The following is a 20,231-nucleotide window of genomic DNA, read 5'->3' as shown; positions in this document are numbered from 1 at the left end:
CATGTACCAATATTATTTTCGATTTACATATATGTACATTTGAATTGGAATTCCTCTGTACATTTTTATATGTGTGGATTCGACTTGCACTGGGCTAGCGTGGTTGACTATGGCCTAGTTACCCTCAACTGAGGGTAGGCTCCGAGCTCCTTTGTGGAAAATATGATGATATTTAACATATCTACAAAAATATGGTTTCAGCTAATTAATAAATAAAAAATGTATTGTCTTTAATATTTTTGTCGCATTTGTTTACTTCAATTACTGTGTATTTCGTTTTTAATAAAACGTTTACTATAAAAATGGGGGCAAATTTTATTTTTCCTCAAATGTTATCCTGAATTTAATTTGATAATAATTGGAGATCAGAAAACATATGATAGCAACAACAAATGTATTGGCGTTATTTGGATTTCTAAATAAAAGAAGAGGTTCTAGTTAAATGAAGAACTTCATGAAACCGTATAATAATTTCACAAGTGTATTCCTCTTTTTATATTGCTATTGTTTGCCAAAATATTATAAATTAAATAAAACACAAATCATCAAAATATTATTATTATTAGCAACGCATCCATTTACAATAAAATGTACGTCATAATCACATCTTAATCACAATTATAATATCAAGTATTTAATTTACATCAACATATATAATTTTACATTAAGATATATTTATTGTTGTTACGTTTAATTGTCATACTAATTTATTAATTGGTCGTTAAAAAGCATAATACATTCATTTTAAGTACGAAAAAAAACAAATTTGTACTTAATAATACTTGAAAAATAATCATATCCAATGGCACCAACAAAAAAAAAATATCCTCACAACTTTCAAACAAAACAAACCTGCGGAATGTTAAGAATGTTATCAGTCTTAATAATTCAAGGTCATTCTTATTTTGTGCCAAATATTTAGTTACAAAGAGAATAAAAAAACATTAAAATAAAAATTGTTATAGAAAAATAAAGTCCAGCTTCTAACTCTAGTCAAATAAGCGAAATTAATGTTTAAAAAAATGAGTATGTTTTATTTATAATCAGGTGTAATAATTTCAGATCTCTTCCGTGGGATTCTGATTCTCTCTATTAGATTTGACTGTTCCTTTTTTCTCTCTCTTCTTACAGAGCGCTATGAGAGCCGCATTCGTCTTCTTCAGTTTCTGGTTCTCCTTCATGACATCAGTAAATTGCTGATCCTGTGACAAACACTTCATTGTTAGTTACACAAACTAACACCGTAAAACTCTAAAAAACGTGAATAGACACAAAACCTGAAAGTTTTCAAATTACTTTTCAAATAATTATAAATTTAAGAAATATGTGACACAATGGCTGTTAAAACTCAACTATGAACAAACAGAAAATCTCCTAATAATTTAAAAATAAAACAAACAATAGTAACTAAAATAAAAACAAACACGCGCTCGTGCACACATACAAGCATATTGTATAGATAAGTACCTATTTAAGACATAGATTAAGAGAAGGCACTACCTCCTGTAACACAGGAACCTACCACAGGAGGCAGAGTCCTAAGAAAATGTAAAAATTTTGTGGATCAATAAAATTAATTTTATTTATTTATTTATTTTTACTCCTACTTAGAAGAAATACTTATTGCTTTTTAGCCGACTACAAAAAGAAGGAGGTTCAATCAATACGACTGTATTTTTTTTATGTGTGTTACCGCGAAACTCCGCCCCTGGTGGTCCGATTTTGATAAAAATTATTTTAATCGAAACGAAGTGCTTGCAGATGGGTCCCATTTTTTTTTTAAAATAACTAGAAGACTAGTAGATTTTGAATATAGCTTCAAAATTTGTTGCGAAAATTAGGGACATTTTTTGTTAAATATTACTTGTGTTTGTGCTTTTGGGTTACAGAATTAGTGATGGTTTTGAAAACATTGGTCAGATTTATTTACCTGCACGATAGCACTACCCGTGGCGACGTATACGGGGGCTGTCGCGGCAGACACCAGCTGCTGTTCCAGTGCGTTTTTCTCCTTAGACAGCTTTTCAACCGCCTGCAAATATCAATATGGAGCTTAGCTACTGGCTTGTAAAGACAAAGAAATATTCACGATACTTCAAATCTATATATATAAAAGAAAGTCGTGTTAGTTACACTATTTATAACTCTAGAACGGCTGAATCGATTTGACTGAAAATTGGTGGGCAGGTAGCTTAGAACCAGGAAACGGACATAGGATAATTTTTACCCCCTTTTCTATTTTGTATTATTCCGCGCGGACGGAGTCGCGGGTAAAAGCTAGTAAGTAATAATTTTTTGATCCCACAGTCAAATTATTTTATATAATTTTGTGGGACATAGTTCTATTTTAGGTTATTATTGTATTGTAAATAAATAAATAAATAATAAGAAAGTAGAATTGTTTGTATGAATTAAAACAATGGGAATATATAAAAAATGAATTGTTTAATTGTACAGAAACTTTTTGTTTACTCAAAAGTCAGTATTCAATATTTTAAATTTAATTTTTAATATATATTTTTTTTAAACGTACCATTTTGAGTCGCTTGATCTGTTTGTTATGTATGTCATCAGGGACCGGCTTCGTCAGGTCGCGTTCCACTTGAGAACTGAGGAAATCTAAATAGAAAATTAAAGATATTAGAAATACTAATTAAAAAAAAAATAGTTCTAACTGATTGATATGATAATCGAAGATGAACATACAATGTCAAACAAGAATGTTCTAGAATTATAACCTAGTAGGTAAAACATATTTGTTTAATTCAGAGAGCAGGATCACAAAATAAAACTCTTGATAGAACTTAACTACTGTATTATATATTTTTTTGTGACTGACAAGCCACTATTTGCCTTGAAGAGGCATTTACAGTTTCACCGGGCTTGAGGTGGCCGGGCGCAGACGGCGCTTAGCCTAAACCTAGTTTAAGAGTAACTAGGCTCGAGGGCTCCCTCTATCTATTGATTAACTTAAACAATATTTTTTTGTTGAAACATAATTTTCAATGGATTTTTGAATGATTGACAAATTCTTATTTGAAATCGTTTTGTTCTTACCTTCGGTGATCTGTGTGGTGGCGTCACAGCAGCTGGTGTCGCGATTGTGGTCGTGCAGCGACTGGCGTCGCCGGCGCACACTAGTTGCTGCACCGCGCCCGCTCACCTGCTGCTCCGACAACTTGCCCTATACAAATAAAATGTAATTTAATTAATACCTGGTTTATATGCCAGTACAGTAGACCAGTAGCGCTGGCCTGACATAGACTGTATGGAGTAACTGGTACCAGTTGTATGCCAGTGCTAGGAAAGTAGTGCTCAAAAACAGTTTGAGCACTACTTTCCTACTGTAGGTACTGGTATAATGAAAACCAGGTATAAATTTCAACAAGACTACTAAGAGACTTCTCATCAAACAGAGTCCATTTTTCAAGTGGAGTTAGACGAAGGTTTCCTACCTCCTCTTTACTTTCTTATATTTAAGAAATGCAATAATTGATGTCTCTGTTTATTAATTTAGGTTTTGGACCTAAATATGTATTATTTACTACATAAAAAAACAAACAACATTTTTTTTTGCGAACCTCTAACGCTGCAATAGATTCCTTTAAACTTCTACACTGTTCTTCTTTTTCCTTCAAATATTGCGCACAAGTCTCACACTCCTCATCGAGTTCGACATTCCTTCTCCTAAGTTCTTCTAATTCTTCTTTACAAGATCGTAATTCTAGTCTTGTTCTTTCTAGTTCTCTACCATCCTTGCCTGTCTTCTCTTCTAGCGCTCGCTGCATTTTTGCCATGACCGCTTTCAACTCTTGCTTGTTCATACGTAAATCTTCTATGATTTTTGTCAATCTCTTGTTCTTCTCTACTTCAGCATCGAATGACATACGATCTACTACCACTGAATGTAGATTAGCCCAATCTGAAAGAAATAAAAAAAAAAATCTTACTAAAGTTTACTTGTTTACTTTTACTAGCAATCTTTGAAAGCAAAAAAATTATATTGACTTATGTAAAAAAATAAATAAAAATACAGTCGAATTGATAACCTCCTTCTTTTTGAAGTCGGCTAAAAAAGGGAAATGGGAAGACATTTCTTCCTTTAAGACGATGAATATATCGTATGGGATCGATATATATATACAGACTAGTTGTCACTCACAACTTTGTCCGCGCGGAATTAAGAAAAAATATTATATAAGTATAACTTAGTATAACTTAGTCTATGTGTTCTTCCAGACTATGTTCTACATCTATACAAAATTTCATCGAGATCTGTTGAGCCGTTATAGAGATACCTTCTAACAAACATCCATCCATTCAAATTTGCATTTATAATATTATTAAGAATTCGTATATAAGATGATTCGTATATACCTTCGTCTGTGTTGACAGCCGCGTGCTCGTAACTAACTTTCGTACCGCCACGGCTCGTGTCATGTCCGCGCTGCAATTTCTCATTTAACTCCTTTATAATGTTCTGAAAACATATTATACTAATATTAACACAAATATTAAAATGTTTGAATTTATTCACTAATCATTTTATTCCAAATCTCCGAATTCAAGAAATTATTACGCAAATAATTTTCGTCTAAAAACTTTCGTTCGCCAATTTTTAATAGATTGTGTTTAATAGATTTTATAAGATATAGAATAGATTTAATAGATTTTGAAAAAGAAAGTCGTGTTAGTTACACTATTTATAACTCAAGATCATCATTATATGCATTTTTTTTATTCCGCGCAGACGAAGTCGCGGGTAAAAGCTAGTCTTTAATAATTTCGAAAATATTTATTGTTGTAATCTGTACTTTTTAACGATTTTGGTTAACAAATTAAGGTAATTGATGCGTTCATTTTAATCAGGCCTACCTCAAGACTGGCTTTCTCTTTTTTCAGCTTCCGGCACTGGTCGTCCCTCTCCCGCAGGTACTCAGCGCACGTCTCGCACTCCTCGTCCAGCTCCCTGTACCTCTCCTTCAGCTCCTCCAACTCTTGCTGGCACGAGGTCAGTCGATCTTGTAGCTCTGATACTCTGTGTAGAGATACAGAATAATTGGTAATTAAATAAAATAGGTTATAAAAATAAATAAATATTAAATTAAAAAGTAGGCACAATATTAAATTGTAAAAGTAAATTGAATTACGGTCAAAAGTAAAAGGTCAAAATTTTTACGTAATAAACAATTTAGGATTAATATTTTTCTTCTTTTAATTAATAGTGGACTCCATCGTTTTTTTTAATATTTTTCTTAATTATACTTGTACCATAGAAGCAAGATTTTACAACCTTTATTCTTTTATGAATTTACAACATACCTGCTGTTTGTATTACTATCATTTGATAGATCGTGTTCATTCTTCGATCTGTTGCGTGTCTCTGGAAGGAATAGTATAAGATTATATTTATATTACGAGATATTCGTTCGCAATATGAATCCAAGTTACGGATCGATTATTAACATGTTAGTGGAAAAGGGGCCTAAAGACTATAGATCTGTATGACGTCATCACACATAGTCCCTCACATCCCTTCACGTCTTCATCTAAAATTGTTTTGCGAAGCAACTCGTGCGAATTTCGAGCCGCTAATAATTTGGAAAAAAAAAATTAGACGTACCGTGAGGCGAGGGCGTGTTGTGTAGTGCGAGGCGATGTAGGTCGTGTGAGCTCTGTCGCCGTTGTCGTGCTGCGCGTACGCCGCCCGCAGACCTACGACCTTCTCGTTCTTCATCACTCTGGAACACATTACATTCATATTACAAAATATAAGATCAGAATTCCACACATTTTACGGAATAAGAAAAAGCAAGTATTTCATTTTATAAAAACTGAATTGAATGTAACAGTAATAGAGTAACAAAGCTGTGTAAGTTTAAATAAAAAAATGAACACACCTCTTCTCTTTGCAAGCTGTCGCGTCTGAAACAATAAAGTATTTTTTTTTAAGAAATGCAAAATAAACTATATCTATACGTATCTGTACTATCTATATTTATAAAAAAAAAGTCGTGTTAGTTACCCTAATAATATCTCAAGAACATTGAACCGATTTGGCTGAAAATATAATGCTTTTTGTCCCGTTTTCGTTTCTTTCCAACGGAGTTGTGGGTAAAAGCTAGTATTATTTTAAAAAGCCCACCATCTTATTTATACCTTATGGCTTCTATGAAAATTTTGGTTTACAATTCAAATAATACAAAGTACAAATTACCCCTTGCTGTGTCGTTGTGGTGTGCTGCGGCTGGAGCTGCATTCATCCACGTCCATCATCATGTCGTCGTCTTTACACCGTTCTTCTAACATCGTCTCTGACTTGTGTTGATCTGAATAAATATAGAAAACAACATAATTATATTTAAACCGATGTAGCATAGGAAACTGATAAGGTTTAGGTTAGTAATTACCGTGATGTTTATCGCCAAATGTCCTGTTAGAGTCCTGTATGCTTTGACGTCGTCTGCGCGCAGTCTCCACCACACTCTCGATGGACAAGCGGGGTTTATGTCCACCTTCTAATTCCTTCTTCAGTTGACATATTTTATCCTTTAAGGAAACAAAAAGTAACAATTTGCGAGTTGTTTTTTTTACAACTAATATAAAGATTCTAATATATAAAATTCTCGTGTCACGGGGTTCGAACTTGAACTCCTCCGAAACGGCTTGACCGATTCTCATGAAATTTTGTGAGCATATTCAGTAGGTCTGAGAATCGGACAACATCTATTTTTCATAACCCCCCCATTTAGTTTTTTTTTAACTGCGCGCGGACGGAGTCGCGGGCGACAGCTAGTATATTTATATATTTACCTCAAGACTTAGCTTCAAATGTGTTAATGCGTCTTTCTCGTGTCTCAATGATTCAATACAATGTTTCATTCCGACACACTCCTTCTGTAGCGAACTTAATCTCACACTTAGTTCTTCTAGTTGCTTCTCTTTCTCTGCTATTATATTCAAGTCATCTTCTTTTTGTTTCTGTAGCCTGAAAAAAAAGCACTAAGATTATACAAATGTATTTGCCCTAGTCATACAATTGCATTTTATTATTACCCAACCCGGTAATGTTTTTCGTGAGTATGTATGTTTTTATGTATGTCGGTTTGTATGTAGTTTAATTTGTGACTGTCTAGTGCAGTGATTATCAAACTTATTTCTTTTACCGCCCCCTTTGAAAATCAATTATTTTTCAGCGCCCCCCATTTTTTATTCACTCCTAAAACTTAAAAACCACAATTTCATTACTTTAATTAATTTCAATGCGTCCCATTTTTTTTGGGCCCCTTAACGCCCCCCTCTAGGTTTCAAACGCCCCCAAGGGGGCGTTATCGCCCACTTTGAGAAACACTGGTCTAGAGCTTAAACAACTAAAGCTATTTTGACTAGCGAAATGTCATTCAATTTTCGTTTTCTTCCCCAAAGTGTCATTCAGGCAGTCACTGTTTGGTTTTTAATAATTTTGATCACATTAAAATTAAGGTTTAATATTAAATATTGTACCTACCTTGATATCATATTAGTTTGTATCTTGGCCGTTGTTTCGTGCGTTTTGATATTAAACTCGAGTCGTGCCAGATCTTTGCATTTTTGATCAAATTGTTGTTTCAATTGCACATTTTGTTCCATTAAAGATTTCGCCTCATTTTTAAGACTATCCACATTACGGACGTTTTCTATGAGGGATTCTTTAAGAGTATTAATTTCCGATACCATTTTAATTAAATCTATTTTATTATTTTCTATTTCCATCTCAGCTTTTCCTAACTTAGCCGCCATTGATTCCTTTTCATTTATTAAAGTTTGATTTATAATCTTAAGGTTGTTATATTCTGTTTCTACGTCATTAAGCTTGCTCTGTAAGTCTTGAATTATTCTTTCTTTATTTGAAACAAATTCTTTTAATACACAAACTTCCTCTGTTAGATTTTGAACTAGAGTAACTTGAATATCATAGTCTTCCACTTTCTTATTATAAATTGCATTTATATCATCAAAAAGTGATTTTTGTGTTTGAATTTTACCTTCGTTTTCTTTAAGTTCTTTCTCAATGTTTTCATTTTGTTTTTTCATTGTTTCTAACTGCTCTGTTTGAATTTGTAATTCCTTATTCTTCTGTTCTATTGTATGTTTGTAGTTTGTAATCTCCTGTTTAAGATCTTCCATTTGATTTGCATCACCCAATGGGGGTTTTTCTTTACTTTTATTAACTAATTTGTCGAATAAAATATTTACATTTTTAATAGCAGGAACGGCTACATCAAAGTAGTTTTCTTCTAGTATATTCTCTCTAATAAGCTTTATATAACCTTCAGTTACCGCTGTTACTAAATCTTTCTCCTGTTTATGTAAATCCTGACTCAAAGTATTACTAACTTCATTGATTTTTTCTTTTTCAGCTAAAAGTATCTTGTATTCATTTTCTTTGGCGGTAAGTTGATCTTTCAATTGTATTAAATCATTTTGAGATATTCTAAGTTCGTTATCTAGCTTTTGCGAATTTTCTTGTAGCCTTACACATTCCTCCACAGTTGTTTTTAAACTGGTTAAATTATTATTATAAATAGCCTCGAAAACAGGAAGAGTTTTCGTTGAGAATTCAGTGTCAAGAACCATTAGAATTTGCGTTTTGAATAATTCAATTACGTTAATGTCATTATTTTTAACAGATTCAATGGCGTTGCTCAGTTTATTAGTATTGTTTATTAGGACTGAAAACTTGCTTTCAAACTTTTGCGTATTTCTCTTACTTTCGTCTAAAGCTTTGCCTAAATTGCTTATCTTTTCTTGCAATTCATGTTTTAAAGCTTCGTAATCTCTTATTTTATTAAGCAAATTATCGATTCGATTGTCGTGTCTTGTCATCAATTTAGAATACAACATTTTCATGATATCAATAATTTTCACGTCCCTACTAAGATTCGTTCTCTCTTCGCCGATTAGTTCAATGTAATAATTGTAACAGTCCGTCTTGTCAAGGCTATAAATGTCTGCAGCTTGCTCTTCAGATATTTCTGGCATATAAGATTTATTTAATTCAACGACGTTTACATCACTAATACTTTCATCCAAATCCATGGCTTCGCCCATTGATAAATTACCGATCTCTAAATGGTTTTTAATAGTAGTAACTTCTTCTTTCAATTCGTTACAATCTTCTCGGCCCGCAACTATTTCATTTTGTAGTGTACATATTTTATTGTATCTGGACGAGCTATCAGAGTCACTGTAACTTCTGTTCAATCGTGTGTGCGTGTTTGAGTTTTTGCTTTGAAGAATTTTTATAATTTCCTGTTTGTTAAGGCACTCAGGGCATTCCTTATCTATTTTTTTGACATTTTCTTCATTGTCCGCAGGAGGAACAGTAGCTTTGCTGAAATTATTCTTTTTAATCGAATCAAGTTCCATTTTAAGACTATCAACTGTACTAAGAGATTCTATAATTTCTGTTGATAAATTTTCGTTTTCTTCTTGAACGCTATTGAGTCTTTCTTTTGTATCTTTTAAAGATGTTGTAAGTTTTTCTATACTTTTGTTTTTGTTAGCCAGTTCTTTTTCAAAATTGTTTAATTTTCTCATTAAACCTTCAGTGGATTGAATTTCTAAATTATATTTTTTCTCAATATCATCTTTCTGAGTGGACAAATTTGTAAATATCAGTTTGCATTCTTCGATTTCTTGAATTAATTGTTTACATTTTTCTTTATGGTGTTTACAATCATCACAAATAATGTTACTTTTAATAGGACTAGTTTCAACATCAACTTTGACTACATTTGTTATCTTTAATTTTTCAACCAGGTCATTGAGTTTTTGATTTTCTAATTTTAATGATTGAATCGTTTCATTGTCTTTAGTGCAAGATTCGTGCGATTCATGTATATAACATGCGGGAGTCTGGGAAGCTGTATCGTTGTACAAACAAGCCTCAGCTGCTTCGAAACAAGTTTGGTCATGACCTGTGAGAGTATTATCGGCCGAATTTACTAAAGTCACATTTGTGTCTAACATTAAAAGATCACCATCTAATGTAGATTCATTTTTAAAACTGTAGAGAATCGAATTATTTTCTAACGGACTAGGTAAAGAGAATCTTTTAAAGCTAGCATTCAACTTCCCTTCTAAATTTTCTTCTCTAAGTAACTTCATAAGTTCGTGTAATTGCTCTTTTAATTCTGGCAAGTCTCTCTGGCACACAGTATGGAATCGTGTATGATGATGCTGTAAGAATTTCACCTGAGAACTTAAAGACTTGTTCTCAGCATAAGTTGTTGCAGTTAAAGTGGAAAGATTTGTTTTATGACTAAGTATTCGTTTTTGTAAATCATTTGTATAATCAACAAGTGACTTTATTTCTACAGATGCATCTTTTATTTCCTGCATTAAGTTTTCCTTCTCCAATTTTGATTCTTCTACGAGATTTATCAGGACATGGTTTTTATTTTGTGCATACTCCAAATCGGTTTTTAGTTTATTGCATTGATAGCAAGTAAAGGAAGATTCTGAGCTCTTTTCGTCAAGTTTTGAATTAGAACTGACTGATGTTACTGTCTGCGAGGCGTCATCGCGGTCCTGTATAATTTGTATTATTCTGTTGCAGCTAAGAGTCAACAAACTTAGCGGAGATTTGGAATCTCTCTCTCTATCGTTTTGCATAGATCCTTTGACACATTTTTCTTTCATCTCTAAAAGAAAAGAGTCAGAATTAATTTCAAATTCCTTTTGAATTAATTCGTAATTACGACATTTTTCTTTCAATCTCATATTTTCTTCGTAGACTTCATTTTGTTCCTTTTTCATTGATTCAATTTTAGTGAATTTATCTTTCCAATCAAGCATTTTGTTTTTCATAGAATCAATTTCATCAACCTTTATCTTTAATTCTTCTTTCAAATCGTTAAGTAAATTCGAGGTATTCCTTAAATTTTGAATCAAACTTTTATTATTTTCTCTTTCTTCTTGCAAATCTTTTGATAGTTCATTTCTACTTTCTTCAATTTGTAATATTTTTTTATTTAATATTGCGTTTTGTTCAGCCAAGCATTCGAATTCTTTATTAGCATGGATGACATTTTTGTCTTTTTCGGTATTATTTATCAAGAAAAGATCAACTACTTTGTCTAGTATAGGCACAACGTGGTTGCTTAAATAAGTTCGTGGTTCGTCAGTTTCATTGAAACATGGTGCATTATGCACTATGTTTAACTTTTGAGCCATTGTTAAAATCGTAGCAACGATACCAGCAACTGTTTCGTAATTATATTTCTTATTTGTATTACATTCTTCTACGACAGACATAACTTGTATAGATTTTTTGTCTACTTCGTCATTTAATTCATTTATTTTCTGATCAAGTTCAACTATCTTTGAATCCCGTGTTTCTAATAAATGTGTGAAATTATCAATACTGGATTTGGATTCTAATTTAATATTTTCAATCTTTCGTTTCATATGAGTGATCAATCCAGATATTTCTAGCAAAGATTTAGTCTCCGAAAATTCCATTACGTTAATAAATTCTTCATTATCGCCATTATCTAAACTAGGTTCTTCATGAATTCCATTTTCATTGGTTTTCGATTCGTTCAATAGTTTTTGTCCTAATTGTATAGTTTCAAGGTCTTTAATAGCCGACTTGATTGCTGCAATAAATTGATCACCCGTCTTTGTTATTGTAGTAGACAAGATAGTATATTGCTCTTTAATATTGTCTCTTTCGCTAACTATTGCAGATGTATTGTTACGTAGGTCTGTTAATTTCTCATTTAACACTTCATAAATATCAGGTGAATTATTTGTTAGGCAGTCTTCATTTTTACCTTTCATAATGGACTGAATATCATGTAATTGGAAAATTAGCGCTTGAATTTTATTTACATTATCATTGTTATATTCACGCATAGAACCAATCTCGGCATCTTTAAGTTGTATGTCGTTTTGCAAGTGGGTAATTTTGTCAGTGTAGTCTTTGAGTTGATTTATCAGTTCGGTGTTCTTTGCTGTTAATTCTGTTACGGCGTTTGATTTTTCATTAAAGTTATTCAGTAATTCTTCATTTTTTTCTTTTATATTTTTTATGTCTGTTTCATAAATCTTTATTTTATTTTCTAATTCAATTTTATTATTTGCACAAACTGCAAATTCATTGTTCAGATCTTCCAATGAAAGTAATAAATTTGTCTTCCCCAGTAATAGTTCTTCTTTTTCAGTCTGAATATCTTGTAGCTGTTGTGTTAATTCTTTTACTTTTATTTCTAATTCTTTAATTTGTTGTGCTTCAGATTCGAGTTTTTCTGAACAAGTTGTATAATCATCACTTTCTTCATTTTTCTGAACATTTGATCTTAGAAGTTCTATTTCGTTTCTTTTAGTTTCTAGAGCAGTTTGTAAAGATTTAATAATATTAGCTATATTTTCATTATTAGCAATACTTGTTTCTTCAATGGCGATTAATTGTGCTATTTCAGTGTCATCAAGAGCATACCGCACAACTTGTTTTCCAGATAATTTGTTACGTAGTTCTTGAATTGTGTCATTGTAAGACTTTAAATCCTTCGTCGCTGTTTCCAGGTTACACTTTTGATTTTCAACTATATTATTCAATGTATCTATTGTAGTTTTATGAAGAGATATCTCTTTTTCGGAATTTGCTAACTTTTCCTTTAGTGAATTTAATAATCCATCTAGTTCTTCTGTTTTATTTTCTAAAATAAATACTTTTTGGCTCTGTTCTAATAGATTAGCTTCTAACTCGGAAATATTTTTATCCCTTACTGAAAGTTGTTCTTTAAGATCTGTGATAATGTATTGAGTATTTTCAGATGTACTATCGCATGTGGATTTTTCAGTACTTACACTGCTGTCACTTTCAACTATTGATAAGGTTTTATCTTTAAGTACAGTGATTTCGGGTGATTTACCTGCGTAAAGAATGTCATATTATTTGGATATATGAATTGGTACTGAAAATGTTTTAATTAATGAGGTTCATAGTGATTTCATTTAGTACTAGAGAAATATTACAAACTTACAATTATTGACGGGTTTCGTTATATTAGAATACTCCTCCAAGCGGGAAAGCAGTTCATCTTCCCTAGTCTTGGATTTTTTCTTTAAGGTCTCATATGTTACTTCCCAATCTGTGAGTTTTGTAACAAATTCTTTACATCGCTCTTCTAATTGGAGCTGTAAAGATATAAAATTTTCTTTATCACATTTTAATTTATACAAATTTAAAACAATGCATAAGAATGACAAAAACTATTTATAAAAGTGACTAAAAAGTTAGTAAAATTATAGTGTATATTGTGCGAGTGTGTTTTGATTGTTATTTAAAGTACTAAAACTAGTTAATTACAGAACATCAATTTAATTAATTACTCTATATCACAATCGTTAATATTCTTTCGCACATTTATTAAAATCAATGTATATATCGTAGCCGAATAATCAAATTTTTTATACTACCTTATCTGTAGTTAAACTTCTAACCTCCGCTTCGTTTTTTCTTATTTTTTCATTTAATATTTCCACATTTAATTCATTATCTTTATTAATACAGGTTAGTGCAGCGATCTCTTCTTCTAACTTAGCGATTACAGTCGAGTTATTTTCTAGTTTTTCCAATAATTCAACCTGAAAACAATAAATTAGTAGTTACGAAAAAAAAAATAGACTGCATCCCTTAGATCGATTTTTGTAAAGTCTTTCTTTGTATTTCGTATTCATTTTCAGTTAGTATTACCACATCAGGTTTATATATTTTCTCTCGTTCCGTGAGCTCCACAATATCCCTAAGGTTTCTCTCGGCTTCTTGTGCATTCTTCCTGAGTATACACGGCGGGGTTTTCGTTGACTCTGAAAAGATAAGAGAATATTTAATTCTATATTTTATTGCGAATACAGTAATTTTTAAAGCTTACAAGAACCAAATTCTCGAGATCAGAATAAGAAGAAAGAAAAAATTATGTTTATACATCGTATACAAAACGCTTACGCAATTTTCACACAATTATTATATAAACTTTACTAATCACGTCAAAAGGTACTATTTCTAAGCATATCTAAAAGCATAAAGTCCTAAAATACTAAACAAGACAAATATTACTACATTATCTAACTAAATAACTAAAATACTTACTAAAACATTTGTGATATGGTGAACATGTCTGCACGTCCGCGGGGGCGTCGTCATCACTGTCTGGACAATATATATACAACTTACTGTAACTATTCAGTGAAATAATCCTGAATTTAAAAAAAAATCATAAGAATATTTTAATGGACGAGTTATTTTATCTTTTTTAACCACTACATTATATCATCCACTTAATCACATTATTCACGTGAAAGATGACATGATCAAGAAGGAGGTGATAATGGAGATGACGGCAGACTGATTCATTTGGAGGACGGAGACCCGGTGCACCGGCCCTACGTAGGTGGGACAAGGTCAAGGAGATGATGATTATCCATTACATAGAATTGACGCGCGTTTTATTTACATGTTCCATATAAAAAAGTGGTTTTTATAAATCAGTGTTCACTAACAACACATATACATTTCTTTCATTTTTCATTACAAAATGTTATAACAACATAGCTACAAATACTAAGATTACATTACTCATTAAATACCTCTATTCTGTACTAAATATATCTAATTTTCTATTCAAGCTAACTCTGTAATCAAGATACCGATTACTTTTGTAATGACCCGATGTCAAAGGAGAGCGACAAAGGTAACGTAAAGCGTGAAATACAACTTAAATCCACCAAATCATCTGTATTTATAAAAATAAACTGACAAAGTGAAATAAAGTGAAAAAAAAAATCAGCCAAATGCTATACCACGACTGTTTGCTTTCGTTTGTCGATCACCTATCGTAAAGGGTCATATAATAATAGAGAAATTATGACATACCTATTTCAATGACCTCATCAGTGGCGGTGTTAATAGGTGAGGGTGAGGGTGTGGCGAAACGCGGCTCCTCGGGTACACTGGCCAGTCCACCAGTGCTCTGTTTCGATAGTGTTTCCATTGAACGACCCAACACTATTGGACTGCAATTATATTTTTTTCAATCACTATATTATTGAAATTTGCACAATATTATCTGTTCATCTCATAGATACAATTTTCTATTAATATATTTTAGGACATTATCTTCTGTACCCTGTCAATTAAAATTGACAGTTCCTTCAAAAAGTTTTGACAGATGGAATTATTCTTTTTGAAATTCAATTAGTAACACTAAAAAGTATTTAGTAGTAGATATTATAAAATTTATGCGGGGTCAGAAAATCAATTGAATTAACTGAAAAATAGAATATTTGCGTTTATCATCTCCTCTGTTCATAGGCAATGGCATAGGCAATGTATTTGGAACTTATGTTTTCTATTAAATTATTCAAACATTAGTGAGACATTATCATTAACTAAAATAGAAGTGGTAAAAACACTGACGAACATATATCCGGTGTCGGCACCGACTAGTTTCGAGCCCATCGGGGGTCCTTCATCAGGGTGAGTGGGAATCGCTCACTGCGCGCCTGCGCTGCGACGGGCCGCGTCCGCGAAATAATACCAGTCCCACTCACCCTGATAAAGGGACCCCGGTGGGCTCGAAACTAGTCGGTGCCGACACCGGACATATGTACGTCAGTGTTTTAGCCGTTCCTATATTAGTTAAATTATGTTTTCGTTGACGTAAAGAAGAAGAAGAGATACGTATTTCTTTAAAAAAATATCAAAATAAGTTAAGGATAGCCGATAACAGTATGGACATACTTGTATTTGAGACTGGGCGTGCAGAACTTGATAGAGGGGGGTGGCATGAGGGTGTGGTCATCGTGCTGGGGGGGTGCGGAGATGGTGGCGCGGCGCGAGGGCAGGGCGGGTCGCGTCAGCTCCGCCCTGGAGCCGCGCTGCACCAGACCACTCAGGAACCTCTGCAGCACCGCTATCTGCTTCTGCAGCTTTTGGTTGTCTTCCTGAATATACACCAATATGTCAAATTTAAATGTAGATTGTAACATTTATCACAATTTGGAAGATTTCGTTTTGACTACTAGGAACATTTCTGACTCATATGTATTTAGTGTTTGTTTCCATGGTATTGGGAATTTTTAGTTTTTTTACGTATAATACATAGAAATTAACTTACTTCAACATTTTTCTTACTCTCTAGTTGTGTTTTCAGAGTGGACAGTTCTTTGGTTAGATTTTCCATAACTTTATTGTTTGTTGCGACCACATTGACTTGAGGAGTATTCTTTATTGCTTTAGCTCGACACGCAAATCTGTGTAACAAAAAAGTATGCGAGACATTGAATTTCATTTTGTTATGAATTCTGTTTTCACTAGATTTTTTCATTTAATTAAAATAAATTCTTAAACTTATGAAGTCTGCCAATTTGCTGGAATATAATGTAACTACAGTTAGATCATTTTGGCGAATCTAAAGCACATTTAGGTATAGGAAACATTTTTACCTCAACAGCCATTATCAGGATTCATTGACTGCAAAATACAGATTCAAAGTTTCGATCCACAATGCAGCATGAAAATTTTAAAACATATAGTTACAGCAAAAAATGTCTAACAAGACTAATCCTAAGCGATTAAATCTTACAAGTTAATGCAAATTGACAGACTTCATGTGTAATTAATGGGAGATAATGATGAGGATGTGTAAAAAAATATTTCTGAGATTCAATTACGTTTTATTTTTAATGAAAAACATAATAGTTCTTGGTATTTGATTTAGCCCAGTACTGCAAGAGTACTATTCTGCGCGAAGTGCCAAGTTAAGCATCCATACATGAAATTTTATATGATTGAAATGTTTTATTTTTTAATAGTTTATAACAAAATCTACTGAATTCAATCAAGTAACACTTACTGTAGAGTAGAAATGGTTTCTTCAACAACGGCGGGTGTGACAGCGCATATGATACTAGTCTTTGCGTTGCCACCCAAAGAGTTTTGTAGGATTCGTGTCAGCTTACTGTCCCGATAGTTTACATGTCTGTAAAAAGATATTTTTTTATCTCTGATTAATTTAAATCAACAAGAAATAGACGATATCAATAATTTATAAATAAGATAAATTGTAATTGGGTTTCACTTGATTATTTTACGTAAAATTTTCAGTTAGATTAGGTACATAAATAATGAAACAAAATAATTTTTCAGTTAGTTAGGTAGATAATAATTAAAGAAAAGAATTCCATAAAAGAGAGAGATTACTTTCTCGAATTCGCTTGGTTGCACATAAACACAAGACGAATGTTTTGTGATAGTGTTACTTACTTGCTGAGTCCTTCGGAGAGTTGTTTTATAACAAGAGCGAGAGAGGAGAGGGATTTGTTGATATGTGTGCCTTCCTTGAATCGGATACCGGTGGCCCCTGTCTGGCCTGACCTCTCAGAACCCGCTAAGTCCACTAAGTTCAACTGAGAGATGTTCAGGCAGCCAACCTCTTCACCCTCCGTATGCTCCCGTGATTCTATAGTCTGTTGGAAAAAAAAAACGTGATATTAATGCATGTGATTATGCTAACCACCATTGTTGTTGAACAATTAGATTAAAAGAATTATTCAAGTTTAACTTACTATTTGGAAAATGGAATGTGATCTACTACTTTCTTCATTCATGTTTGTTGCACCAGTCTGACGGTTAGCTTGGCCCTGGAAATTATTACAGTTAGGTTTAGACAATTGTCACTATTTTTGCATTTACAGTCAAATTCGGATAAGAGAGAAACATCTAAAAGTGAGAGTCATTGTCCTGTCTCCACAGATGACCTCTACAAGTGAGAAAATCTGGTTAGAGAAACGAGAAAATTGGCCCTTGGCCTCTTGCTTATCCAGGTTCAATTGTAGATGTCTTTTTATCCTTTCTCATACCCTCAAATGGTTTCCTAAACTGAAATAGAACTTTCATTGCTTGTAAATCACCTTGAAAGAATATCAAGTTACGTTCACACTGCCCACGCAACAACAACAAGGAAAAAAGATGCACACACATACTAAAGCCTTACCATTTCTTATTAATACGGAAAACATACTGGCATGAAAGATGTTAATTCCAACAAAATTAAAAAAAGAATTTAATAAAAATCTCTTGCCTCCATATCATTGGTGTTAATGCACAAGCTTTGTCGCATCTTCTCACGCTTTCTCTTTGATCTACACTGTCTACTAGGCATTGCAATAGTTAAAAAAAAAAAATGAAGACAAATTCAAAGGTTTATATATGAATTAGTAACAAATAATGCAATACAACCTATCAGTTCCACATTAAAATGTTATTTAAAGCAAACACAATCTGTTTCCTGTGATTATATTTGGTATTAATATTAATTTCATGTGTTAAGACCAATAAAATTGTGCGGTAAATTGTTATCAGCTACAGATAGAATATAGTATGATTTTTTTTTCTTTTTTTGTGTATTCAAGAGGCTAAAGGTAGAGACAATAAAAAGATTTAGAACTGATTGATATAAATAAATTTAAACAGTTTTATTTAGTAATTTCCATCAGCATTTATCTATGGGAATTACATTTGCACTACTTTTTAGCCGACTTCAAAAAGAAGGACGTTATCAATTTGACTGTTTTTTTTTTATGTGTGTTACCGCGAAACTCCGCCCCTGGTGATTCGATTTTGATAAAAAATATTTTAATTGAAAGGAAGTGCTTGCAGATGGGTCCCATTTTTTTTTTAAATTAAATTCCTATTTGCAGTATCATACAATTATTTACCTCTCACAGTTACATTCTTGAATTAAATGTTTTGTAAGTATTTTACTAAGTCAAAATTGTAGAAAGATCAACTTGCCCTTATCCCTGTAGAGGGTTGCAGTGTGTACTACTCTTCCATTCATCCCTATCAGTCATTATATTTGAATTCACTCCCTTCTTACACATTTCCTCTTTCACACATTACATTCACAATTTCTTCTATTTTCCTCTATCTTTTAAGGGATGTTCAATAAAATAATGCAAGAAATTACTTCTTTCATAAATTGGAAAACTTCCTCTGGCGTAGTTGTCACCCTTACTGTTGCATCTACCTTAACACCTTGAAAAGTGTCTTGAATTTTTATATTTTTCTTCTCTGTATTCAGTAAGTCTATGATTGTTTCATTATAGATTTCCACATAAGATACTCTGAAATAAAGATTACACATTAACTCATAAAAGTTTGTAAGAAAACATAAACTGTGTCTAAAATGTTCTATAATTCTGTAATGAAGAATTAATTCATACATAGTTGATATGACATTCAATAGTTGTAATACATACTGTTCTATATTAATAAAAGGGTAATCTTGTAATTTAAAAAAAAAATAACCTACACAGTTACTTAATTGTAAATTTTTTTTTTTTGATCATACCTTATTAAAAAGTGTCTATCACTTATGTTTTTAATAATATCAAATAGATTTATCACAGACAAAGGTATAAGGCCAGGTGAACTGTCAGTGCCGGTCATGGTATAGGTCTTGCCTGAGGAAGTTTGACCATAAGCAAAAATTGTCCCATTGAAACCGGCTGTTGCAGCTTCAACAATAGGCTTAGCAATATCATTGTAAACATCGGTTGTGTTTGTATTTTCATCGTATACTTTGTCTGAAAGAGATGTTTTTTATTATTGGAAAGAAAACTTTTGGATTAATTGATAATCGACGAGTGCCGAAAATTCAAGACATAATTACGTTAACCCCAAACTTTCGTTCACTTACCAAAGGTAAATAAATTTCCACAATCTCTTCCACCTTGATCGATTAGGTAAATAGAATTATCTTTTACGCGCCATTGGTGAAATAGTTTTTCCTCTATTTCACGTGAAATTAGAGGTCTAACTTTGACAACTACTTTTATATTGTCACTCATGGTATAGTATTTCTAACAATTGTTGTAACAAATCGCTTTCGTATCACTTTAGCTTACTAATCTATGTGACTATCATAATGATGCACGTTTAACATTTTATAAGACAATCTTTTTAAATAATGTAAATAGACCGAGCAAAAATAACCGACAAGCAAATTATAAATTCAAACTTCAACCTTCAAACAAAAGTTACAGATAAATAAATAAAAAGATTAAATATCACCACAAATCTGTAATAATATTTTATGTTTACAGATAAAAAAACCAACTTGTACAGAAAGTTACTAACAAGACTGACTAATATAGACTGACCACGAAAATAGAATTTA

At 32.3% G+C, this 20,231-nt stretch overlaps 1 protein-coding gene across 2 annotated transcripts; it reads right to left on the bottom strand.

Annotated features, from left to right (window-relative positions):
• Window positions 1-916: 916 nt before the first annotated feature.
• Window positions 917-20,028, bottom strand: LOC106715660 (centrosomal protein of 290 kDa). Of its 2 annotated transcripts, XM_045678168.1 has the most exons (27): window positions 19,752-20,028; window positions 19,404-19,638; window positions 19,020-19,176; window positions 17,617-17,691; window positions 17,315-17,517; window positions 16,905-17,030; window positions 16,167-16,302; window positions 15,791-15,993; window positions 14,924-15,063; window positions 14,141-14,200; window positions 13,745-13,857; window positions 13,468-13,635; window positions 13,032-13,185; window positions 7,508-12,920; window positions 6,814-6,988; window positions 6,411-6,549; window positions 6,218-6,329; window positions 5,901-5,925; window positions 5,624-5,741; window positions 5,323-5,383; window positions 4,876-5,038; window positions 4,378-4,480; window positions 3,582-3,922; window positions 3,058-3,184; window positions 2,534-2,619; window positions 1,931-2,032; window positions 917-1,202 (listed from the first exon to the last, which is right to left on the bottom strand). In XM_045678168.1, the coding sequence occupies exons 1-27, from the start codon at window positions 19,900-19,902 to the stop codon at window positions 1,059-1,061; spliced, it is 9,030 nt and encodes a 3,009-aa protein (XP_045534124.1). In that variant the 5' UTR covers window positions 19,903-20,028; the 3' UTR covers window positions 917-1,058. The 2 variants fall into 2 exon arrangements, with proteins under 2 accessions (XP_045534124.1, XP_045534125.1); XM_045678169.1 differs by lacking the exon at window positions 14,141-14,200.
• Window positions 20,029-20,231: the final 203 nt, after the last annotated feature.

This window comes from Papilio machaon, chromosome 5, assembly GCF_912999745.1.
Source record: "Papilio machaon chromosome 5, ilPapMach1.1, whole genome shotgun sequence".
In the NCBI taxonomy this organism is placed as follows: domain Eukaryota; kingdom Metazoa; phylum Arthropoda; class Insecta; order Lepidoptera; family Papilionidae; genus Papilio; species Papilio machaon.
Note: the sequence above shows the minus strand (reverse complement) of the source record. Positions and strands in the feature narration are given on the sequence as shown.